Genomic DNA, 10,769 nt, shown 5'->3' on the forward strand with positions numbered 1-10,769 from the left:
TCATCAATTTCGTCGGGATACCGAATCCTCTCATGGCGGTATACAGTTTTATCACCGTCAGGCATGAATTCGCTGTCCCATACTTTGAGCATCAGTTGATGAAACACTTGGTGTAATTGGTCTCCTCCATATTTAACCAATTCGACTCTAATTCCATCGGCTCCTGGCGACTTAGGGTTTTTAAGTCTATGAATTCCACAAACTGTTTCTTCTATATTTGATTGTTGAGCAGTTCATCAAAATACTCAATCCATCGCTCAATGCCCAATATGCCCATTCTGTCGGAAATCATATTTCCCTCTTTGTCTTGACAGGATGAGCATCTAAGTGTATAAGGCTTCATCCTGCTGACTTGTTTGTAAAACTTACGCGCCTGGTGCGGTTACTCCCTGTACTTTTCTAGTTCACAGATTTGTTGGTTGTTATATCGCTTCTCCATTCGACGGAGTTCTTGATAAGTCTCTGCACGTGCCCGTGGTCTTTGAGAATGCAACATGACTCGATATGTAGCATTTTTCCGTTCCGTTGCTAGCTACATTCATCGTCAAACCAGCCGTCCCGACTTTTCTTGCGGCTGGGGCCAAGTATGTTTGTGGCCGAATCAATGATAACGTTCTTCAGATAGTTGTGAAGATCAGTTGTTGATGCTTCATCTCCAGGATCTCTGTTGACTGCGGTTATTGGAGCATCCATTTCCCTCTTATAGGTATTGCAGAGGGCTGTGTTGTAAATGGCTTCGGTATTGACTCTCACCTGATTGTCAGAGGGGATTGTAGGTGGTGTCGTAATTCGAGCTCGGATCAGTATGCCAACGAGATAGTGGTCCGAGTCTATATTGACCTATATGTTCTGACATTTATCAAGGCTGAGAAATGGCGAGGTCCAATCAGCACGTAGTCAATTTGGTTGAAAGTGGTCCCGTCTGGAGAGACCCACGTTTGTTTGTGGACCGCTTTTCGCGCAAACCAGGTACTTCCAACAACCATTCCGTGCAATACTGCTAAGTGAATAAACCGCAGTCCGTTATCATTGGTATCCCTATGTAAGCTATGGGGGCCAACGTATCGCCTGAATACGGGCTCCGTCCCTACTTGACTGTTGAAATCTCCAAGTATGATTTTGATATCATACTTGGGACAGGCTCCGAGGGTCCACTCAACTGCCAGCGTTTGAACGTCGATAAACTTGTAACTTGTAAAAAAGTTTCCTTTTACAGATCTTCATTTAGACATCGCCATTCCAGGCCAAGTATCTCGGCTGATGAATCGCTTACCTGGCTTGATGACCCCAAGGGTTGTATAGACCGTTTTGTGGATCTTGTCTTTAACTTGATTCCATAATTGTTCCTAGTGCCTAATATGTAAAATATAGAAAGAAGATGTAGGAAGATGAGACAATCGTTTGATGAACCATGTATTCGCAAGTACAAAATCATGGCTGTCTGCAAAATTGATTATGCGTTCGTCACCCTCAGTGTGTACTCTAAACCCTTTTCTCCCATGGCAGCTATTGCTGTTTGCCTTGTCATCCACATGAAATTTAAGATCACCCGCAATGACGATATAGGCACTAACAACGTTACATGCCTTTGTATAAAGAAGTTGTCAGAAGACATCTTTCTTGGTATCTGATCGACTTATCTGCGGTGCGTATGCGATGAAGAAGTGAGTATTGCGAGCAGCTGATATAACTGTAAACTTCATCAGCCGGTTATCAAATCGCTCAAAGTCTTCATTGGTAGCAAGGATACCCTCAGAGATGGTAATGCCAACACCATATTGAGTGTGTGGGCTACCAAAAGTGAAGAGTGTATAGCCATATTTATCGCGTTCGCCTTTTGTGTTGCAGCTTTTGCCATTAGACTATCGCATTTCTCGCAGAGCGCAAATTTCAATGCAACTTTTCCGAAGGGCTCTTGCGAGTTCTTCAGTCTTTCCAGTGAGAGTATCAATATCTAGCGTACAGACAGATATTCGATTCGATTTTGGTAACCTGCGTCCTGACGCCTTGAATGCGGCAAGAACCCTTGCCCATTTCTCAACAGGACCGGGACCCGTCCTCTCTCAACACGATCATTTTGTCTTTAACGACATTGGATTCATTTGCCTGATCGGCCTTTTACTGGATCTGCCACCAAGAGAAAGGAGGTAGGGTTTCGCACATTGTATTCCATTCCACTCCAATTATACTTAATTTATCTCTTTTTTTTTTTGTTTTACTCAGGATAGTAGAAAGTACGTTTCCTCAAACCGTCCTCCTATCTGGGCTTCGGACCAGCATGCTATTTAAATAACATGTCGCTCAGGAGACCAAAACACTACCAATGAAAAGCCCAATGATCACCTCAACTACTAAATAGTGGACAAAGCACCACCTTCTCGTAGCAACAGACATATCATGAAAGACTTCGATAGGGATCTTCGAAAATCTAAGTCGCTCGACAATATCGCCTGCTCAGTTTCCCAACCAAATTCTGCCACCCCAACAACGAATTAAAGGTTGAGAAAGAAGAACTGGAAACTGGCAAAAGAGGTATACTCGGAAGCTAGGGTAAGATGGGCAGTAAGAAGTTTTAAACCACTGAAATCACCCGGAGTAGATGGCACTTTCCCAACACTAATCCAGAGAGGCTAAGAAATCATCTTAGAGTCTCTTCTGTAGGTGGTAAGGGACAGTATAGCCCTGGAATGTATACCAAGGACATGGGGGCGGCAAAAGTGGACTTTATTTCGAAAGCGGGTAAAAATTTGTCCTGACCATCGTTCGTTCTCCAAACGATGGAGAATTTCGTAGACAACTATATTAGAACAAACTTTCTAGTCCCCAATATCAGTGTCAACACGCTTACCGCCCAGGACAGTCAACCGAAACTGCTCTGAATCAGCTGACGGATGTCCTACAGGATGCCATAGAAATAAAAGAAACAGCACTGTGTGCGTTTTTGCATATCGAAGGAGCATTCAATAACACATCACACATAGAGATAAAAGATGTTCTGATCCGCAAGAGAGTGGGAAACACACTGGCTTTCTGGATGGGCAAAATGTTAGAGAGTGAGCAAATAGAAGTACCGACAGATACAAATTCTTTTGTCATGAATACTACTCACTCTTGAAGACGCATGTTGGAAAGCTACAAGGGCTCTAACGACTTGTAGGTCTATAGCAGAAAAAAAATAGCGTTGCGCCCCAAAGATACTACTTCGGATTTACACTGCAATAGTAATACCAATGGGCGGAAATATACGCCATAGACAGATGTGCCTCCTTTTATCTCCAAAGGAACTACAGGGGGACATTGCTATTCTGACTGACAGCCAAGCGGCCATCAAGGCACCTAGGTTCAACCAGGTGAACTCTAAAACTGATATGAGAATGCCTCGAGAGACTGAATATCTTCGGCTCCCTCAATAAGGTCTAGATACTCTGAGTTCCAGGCCACGTTGGGTTGGAAGGTAATAAGGCAGCAGACGAACTAGCCAAGAACAGACTAGGGACACCTTTACACAAGCCAGGACCCTTCTGTGGAATCGGAATCGGGTTCATGACTACGACATTAAAAAATTAAAAGGAACGACTGAGGGAATTATACTGAACGGATCTACCAGGAATAGAGCAGTCCAGGGTGCTTATTTTGGAATACGAACCCAAGCAGACAAAGGACTGTTTAAACCTCATCAAAAAGAACCTCCGAATCACAGTGGGAATTCTCACTGGTCACTGCCGGCTGAACTATCACCTAGGGAAGCTAGGGATATCTACAAACACTGCCTGCAGATTCTGTGCGTAATCTCAATACACGTTCTGGGGCAGCGTCCGGTAATTGTGCAAAGTAGGTCGAGGCACCTGGGAGAACATTTAATACCACATGCAAAGTTGATTTGATTGAAAAATTTGAATGTAAGGAATACACGTATAGGCTTGCTTGAGGTAGTTAAAAGACAGGGGCACAATAGTTCTTTAAGGACGCGGTGCGACTCCCCCTTAACAGAATAATAATAGACCAAATCTACTAATCTACTAACGGAACAAGTACCTGCCATATCACCAGACTGGAAAACCATACTACAATTAACGACAGCTACTCTTGTCTAGCTTCCATTGGGGCGGTGCTCTCACCTTAACTCATATGTGTCCTCAATCGACCGCAGCTTCCAAAATACCTGCCCTGGGTACAATGGCACCACCCACCACGTTGAAAATATCTTCAATTGCTCAGCAGCTCCAATGTCATTTATTGCTAAAGCATTATAGGACGACCTCATCAAGGCTTCTCCTTTCCTTGAACACCTAGCTCCTACTAAACTGAACACGCACACGCAAATGAATGACGCTAGCACAGACTACTATTTAGGGATCCTTGAACTTGCCTGAATTCCAACAGGGAAGTTAACGGCCACGACCAATTTTTTTTTTTTTTTGGGGTAGGGTGGGTGAATGCATTTACGCGCACAGTGTTGGACTCCCGGTTCGGTACGTCGTCGGACTACCAACTAAACACCACCCCATTGTCAGAAAGCTAGCCTGGAACCGTTTGTTACATTACTTCGGGCTAGTCCCCGAACTCTCCCGCCTTGCGGAACCTTCAAATCAGGGAATTCCTTTCACCAACGGGAGGGAGAGGAGGAAGGAAACTGTCAGTTCAAGGAACCCCCTGCCATCCGGCTCGCCCACCGGTCGAGTTCTATCTTCTTAGCAATGAGAAGGACCCGAACGTAATGGGCAACACGGCTCCACCTGTCAGCAGTGTGGTGGGCATCGTCCACAGCTCCATTGCAAAACACACAATCCGGAGATCGCGCCTCTCCAATCTTGTGCAGGTAAGACTGAAAACTTCCATGCCCACTTAAAAATTGGGTAAGGAAATAGTCAGTCTCACCATGCTTCCGATTCAGCCACGCACCTAAGTTGCCGATGAGCCGCGCAGTCCATCTGCCTCTAGTTTCATTTTGCCAAGGGAGCTGCCACTCGTCCAGAGTGTGTTGCGTTCTTCGCGAGCAACCACCTCCCTTGGCTCATCTCCCTTGCGATTGTATATGGCCTGACGCTCTCTACCAAGATGGGCAACGGGGATAACTCCCGCGATCACCATCACGGCCGGTTCAGAGACAGTGCGGTACGCAGACGCCACCCGTAAAGCTCCCCGTCTCTGTACTTGCGCAAGGCGTTTACGACATACCTCCTTTTTAAGAGCGCCAGCCCATACCTCTGCGCCGTAGACCAGGACAGACTGCGTTGAGCTCATCAGAAGACGTCGCCTACTAGACGTAGGACCCCCAATGTTTGCCATTAGCCTACTTAACGCCGAAACTCCAGCCGCAGCCTTGTTCGCTGCTGCTTGGATTTGCTCAGAAAAGCTCATCTTTGAGTCAAGAGTCAACTCGCTGATTTTGACTCGATTATCGACTCGCCGAACGATATGGGACGCAGGGTCGGAATTCTCTTTTTAGTCAGGATGACTACTTCGGGTTTTTTCCCTTGCAAGGTTGAAACCATGAGTAGTCATCCATCCACTTACCCGTCGCATCAATATGCCGAGTCTGCTTTGCGTCTGTTCGACAGTACGTCCAGCAACGAGCGCTGCGACATCATCTGCATAGCCGACCAGGCGCGACTCTTCTGGCATGCCGAGTTTAAGTAGACTGTCATAGGTAGCGTTCCAGAGGTTCGGCCCTAGGATGGATCCCTGTGCTACCCCCGACGTGATCTCCATCCACCTTTGACCCTCTAGTGTTTCATAGAGCAGGGAGCGGTTGTTCAGATAGTCCCTCAATATCCGTAAGAGATAGTTCGGCATGTTGAAAGTATTGTCTAGTGTGCCTAGAATGTCTTTCCATCTTACGGAATTAAAGGCGTTTCTGACGTCAAGCGTTACGAGGAGCACCACCCGTCGAGTTCGGCGGCTAAGTGCCTCTGCTCGTTGAACGGCGTTCACGAGTTGCATGACAGCATCAATGGAGGATCTCCCTGCCCTAAAACTAAACTGCCAGGGTGATAAATTTCCGTCAGCGAGTCTGCTTCTGATGAGCCTTTCGAGCACTTTCCCAGCAGCATACATAGTGGGGGGTATGAAGACGGCAATTCGGGGTCGCCTTTCCCTTTATGGATCAGCGCAAGCCTCGCAACTTTCCAGCGAGCAGGGAAAACGCCCTCTTTCAGGCAAGCGTTGAATGCGCCGAGGAGTAGGTCTGGCCGGTGTTGGAATACCAGTTTATATACCTCTGCTGGGATACCATCGGATCCTGGCGCCTTCTTGTTTTTCATAGAGAGGACTGTCTGTTCCAACCCTTTTATAGAGAAAAGTGGACAGTCGTCTCCGCTCTCCGCGCCGACGTCATTATCCCATACGGGGTGTGCAGGGAATAGTGCCCTTACAATACGATCCATCTACTCGGCCTTAAGTGAACAGGGTTTCCGCAGAACCCCGATTTTTCGGGTTACCAGTTTGTAACCGAGTCCCCACAGATCCCCATTCACCTCGTCAACCAGATCTTGCCAGCAGCAAGCTTGGCTGCTGTTTATTGCGCTGCGGAATCTCCTTTTGGCTGATTTGTACTCCATCGTTATGGTACATGCCTCCTCCTGGTCGCTTAGACGTTGTGTTAAGCGGCGGAGCCTGTGACACTCGTTCCGGAGCTCTGCAATTTCCACTATCCACCAATACATGGAAGGTTTGTCGCGCCTCGATGTCTGCCTGGGCATGGAGGCTCCGCAGACTGTCGTTATCAGGTTCATAACTGAATTTACGACAGTGTCCGCTGCGGCGCCACCGCCTATAGGAGTACCCTCCAGCGTGGCCCCACCTATTCCTAGAGTTTCGACAAACTTCCCGGAGTTCACTTTCGCGACGTTCCCTGCACAGAAAGATCGCTGGGGTGGCGCACACCGAGATTTTGTGTCCACCACTTCGAAAGCAATGTATTGGTGGTCACTTGTCGAGAAGTCTTCCAGAACTCGCCACCCGTCCACCAGCGACACCAATGATTACGACGCAAAGGTTACGTCTGGAATGCAGCCCGAGCGCCGGAACGTTGGGGTGGATCCGGTGTTTAGAACTACCAGTCCTGTTCTCGCCGCCATTTCCAGAATTCGTTTCCCTCTGGAATCTGTGCATGCCCCATTCAAGTGCCCTAGCATTGAAGTCACTCCCGATCCGCCCATCCGGGCCTAAGATAGCGTCCTCCAAAGTATCAAGCCTCCGGCAAAAGTCCGGCCACGACCAATAATGGTAACGCCAAATCACATCGAAAACGTATCAAACTTAAATTTATTTGTCTTCCTTCACACTTCTGTGGATATAATCGCCATCTGGGGGAAAATGTAGTCGCTATATTGAATAAGATAGTCTAAGTAGTTATTCATAATGCTAAAGTGTTCCGCTCGATGATCTAAGTTCTCAAAATGGCGTTCTATTCGAATTATCGAAGGCCCAATCGATATCGAAAGACCTTTTGATGTGATGAGGTCACTATACGTGAATGTCAATCTGGAAGAAATCAGAAAGACGTTATCAAATGCTTTCCAATTACTATTGATGACTACATGTAGGAACAGAGGAGCACGAATTGAGATATGCAAAAATCCTTAACAAAGAATTTAATGACATACCTTCACTACGTACTCACATGCTCATATTTTGCGCAATTTACCTGGTCAAGTGTAGTATAAAATGCTTCAGAGTTCTGAAATTCTCCTCTGGAATTTGTTCGATAAAATTCTTCAGGGCGGATACTTTGCCATCCATAGTTAGCGTGCCTGAAAAATTCGTTCATGAATAACTAACTTGGACTGACCAAACTACATAAGATCCAATACCAAATATATGGGGATTGACATCCAAGGACTTGAGGAAATCGATATCCCTCAGCAGCGGTGTCTTTAATTCGAAAAAGAACAACTTCAGCAAACTCGCTATCGTGTTGACGTTCCGCTCATACTCCAGACAATCGTATCGATTATCGTTAATTTTGAACCTCAATTTCTGTATCTCAACACAGTCGCCAGGTGCGCGATAGATTCCGCTGATAATCTTTGCCGCCTCCATAATATCTTCCTCTGAATCATTCACTTGCGTGTTATATTCCATTAGATGTTTCTCAATGAGGAAGCAACAGAGCACCACTATCTGGGGAACGCCCGTCGCAGGGTCCATGGGAACATTTTGCAGCTCCGTATTGAAACAAGGTTCGTCTGGAAAAGGTTTAAGGTCATCACAAGGGATGAAAAATATGCCTAATATAGACCACGATCGTTTAGCCTTACTCTTATAGATCTTCTGATTTTTCAATACATCTATCGGCGGGCGGTTCAGTAAACTGACTTTCAAGCGTTCCCAAAGGGTCGGTTTTGGGGTGTCGAGACGTTCCTCGACGGCTTGCAGTTTGGCACTTATGTCTGCAACTAGCGTTTGCAGGTTCTTCAGCTGCAGCTTCAAAGCCTCGTTTTCATCCTGCAGCTTGGATACACTCTCCTTTAGGGCGTTAAATTGTTGAATCACATTTCGTGGCAAAACATCCGAGAGCGGCCCAGGATGCGGCGAATGTCCTGAACGGTTTCTAAAACTATCGATTAAGCTCCGAGGCTTTCTGTCCGACTGCATTTTGGCTGCAGCACTTATCACTTAACAGCACCCACTAATAGATTCACTCGCGAGTAGATTGCATCGTTCTTAGCTGCATATTGAGGTCACGATCGAGATCTTAGCTTGGATTGCACTCGGTACGGGTTTCAGGTGAACAGCAACTTTCTGCGCTAATTTCCAAGAGTTCTTATCAGGCTTAGGTTGAACCAAATTTGATTCGTGTGTTTGTGGACATGATAAGATAATGCTGAACCTGCTGCGAACCAGAGTGATACTGGCTCACGAATTTTGGCATATGACTAACGCAAATTACAAACAACCTGCGGTTATCTTATTACACCTTTGTGATTTCAGTCTAGTGTGCCTGCTATCTACTGAGTTTGTAATCATTCATAGAAGAATGTGGATATGTGGATATATGGATAAAGGGTTGTCGAGGTAGTTTAAGAATATGCACGCTATGGAAATATTTATGTAGTGACTGTTTGGTTACTTATCTGATTTGGGTCTTAAAAATATTCAGTTGTACAGAGGAAAATATTAGAATTTCTCTTACGTGTTCACCTGTTACTTGATGATGAACACACGGTGCGCCGTATGCAGTGCAGAAGTCATCGGAGGAAAACAATTTTCACTTCCGTAATTTAGGATTTCATCAAAAACGAGCTGGTCCCCTCAAAAGGTAATGAGGGGGACTGAGTGATGTATATTTCACCCTGGTTCAGAGACTTTACGGAGCGGATCAATAATCATGAAGTTTATTAAGCCCATTGTACTACCACCTACTCAACGGCCTCCTGCCTGCGGCTTTCGCAAGCTTTAGTAAATCTGAGAAACTCTTCTAGAAGTAGAGAATGCGGAAATTTTTCGTTGAAGAAATCATTGCCAAAGTACTTTCACCTAAAATCTGAGAAGGCCCGGAAGGCGCGTATAAGATACAGAGCGGTATATTTCTTGTTCTCACATTGGCTGCATATAGCCAAGATGATCACGATTTTTTTTTATTGGCCCTAAAAAGACCCCCTTTTTAAAGGACGACAATATGTGTACCTAGTTGCGTTCCTTATTAAGGATTAGCACACTTCTTCTCAGACATCACCTCCTTGTGGTCTGGGAACCTGTGGTAGTTTACTATTAACAAAAACAACTCTCCAAGTAGTAAGAAGTCACAGACTTCGAATCCGCGACTGGCCGAGGCACGGATTTTGAAAGCCTCATAAGATTCTAAAGAAAGAAATTTGGAAGACAGACTCTCCACTTCAATAGAAAACCTGTACCAGGTGTCTACGGCATGATCAGCCAGAAAGGATAGTACGGTCAGCCTGTCGGTGACACCGTTGATTAACTCTTCCGCAAAACGGGAGAGTAAGGCTCGGCAGAAGCAAACTCCGCAAAGGAGAAAGGAGTACAGACTTTTCTCTCAGAACCTTCTTTTCGACGTCTATTTAGAAAAGCGAAAGAAAAAAAAGCTGGTGATGTGGACTCAACTGGTCTAATTCCGGTATGTCTAAAGGAATCCATGCAGCTCGAATACCGGAAGCTTGGAAGGGTCTCCAGCCGACGACAATGGAAGGCCCGGCGGAACAAGGCGAATGAGGACATGGGTTTTGTGCAACACAACCAAGAAAATGGACGCAACAAACGGGAACTTTCGGTTGAAGTCGAGGCCAATCTAACCCTAGTGAGACCGACACTGGATGCAGCAGAGTCTTCAGTTAGCGGCGGTTTTTACTTTAGACTACTCTTATGTCTACAACCATAAGAGTTAGTCAAATTAACCTGCAGCATGCCAAAGCCTCTTCCTATCTACTGGCAGCAAGACCAGCAAAGTTTCAGAACTGTCCTTATTTATTCCTGGTTCAAGAGCCATGGATTCGTTTTAACGAAATCTGTTCTATTGGATCAGCCAAGGGAGCTAGGATCTTCTTCGATGAAAAATCCACGAAACCGAGCGCCTACATGCTGATGCCAAAATTATTAGAGGCAACCATGCTAAGACAATTATGTTCCCAGAACCCAGTCGCGGTCAACTTACAATACCAGGTTAATGGCAAGAGGAGGCACATCATAGTTGCCTCTGCTTACTAACCCTGTGATTCTTTGTGTCCTTGGCTGGCGCAAGAACAAAGGGATTTGATAGTGTATGCAGAATCAAATGGCCTTGAAATCTTAATAGGTTGTGATGTGAA

The 10,769-nt window shown here is 45.8% G+C and overlaps 1 protein-coding gene across 1 annotated transcript; it reads right to left on the bottom strand.

Annotated features, from left to right (window-relative positions):
• Positions 1 to 7,252: 7,252 nt before the first annotated feature.
• LOC119653530 (rho GTPase-activating protein 15-like) lies at positions 7,253 to 8,858 on the bottom strand. Its single transcript, XM_038058203.1, has 4 exons — positions 8,262 to 8,858; positions 7,815 to 8,189; positions 7,649 to 7,754; positions 7,253 to 7,485 (listed from the first exon to the last, which is right to left on the bottom strand). Exons 1-4 carry the CDS (start codon positions 8,596 to 8,598, stop codon positions 7,281 to 7,283), a joined length of 1,023 nt encoding a protein of 340 aa, XP_037914131.1. The 5' UTR covers positions 8,599 to 8,858; the 3' UTR covers positions 7,253 to 7,280.
• Between the last annotated feature and the right edge of the window lie 1,911 nt (positions 8,859 to 10,769).

This window comes from Hermetia illucens, chromosome 4 (genome assembly GCF_905115235.1).
Source record: "Hermetia illucens chromosome 4, iHerIll2.2.curated.20191125, whole genome shotgun sequence".
Lineage (NCBI taxonomy): Eukaryota > Metazoa > Arthropoda > Insecta > Diptera > Stratiomyidae > Hermetia > Hermetia illucens.

Excerpts from the sequence above, each read along its gene's own strand:
- LOC119653530 (XM_038058203.1), bottom strand. The coding sequence starts at position 8,598 with ATGCAGTCGGACAGAAAGCCTCGGAGCTTAATCGATAGTTTTAGAAAC. Across the intron at positions 8,190-8,261 it reads AAATCAGAAGATCTATAAGA|ACGAACCTTGTTTCAATACG; the intron begins GTAAGGCTAAAC and ends AACCTTTTCCAG. Across the intron at positions 7,755-7,814 it reads TGTCAATCCCCATATATTTG|GCACGCTAACTATGGATGGC; the intron begins GTATTGGATCTT and ends CGAATTTTTCAG.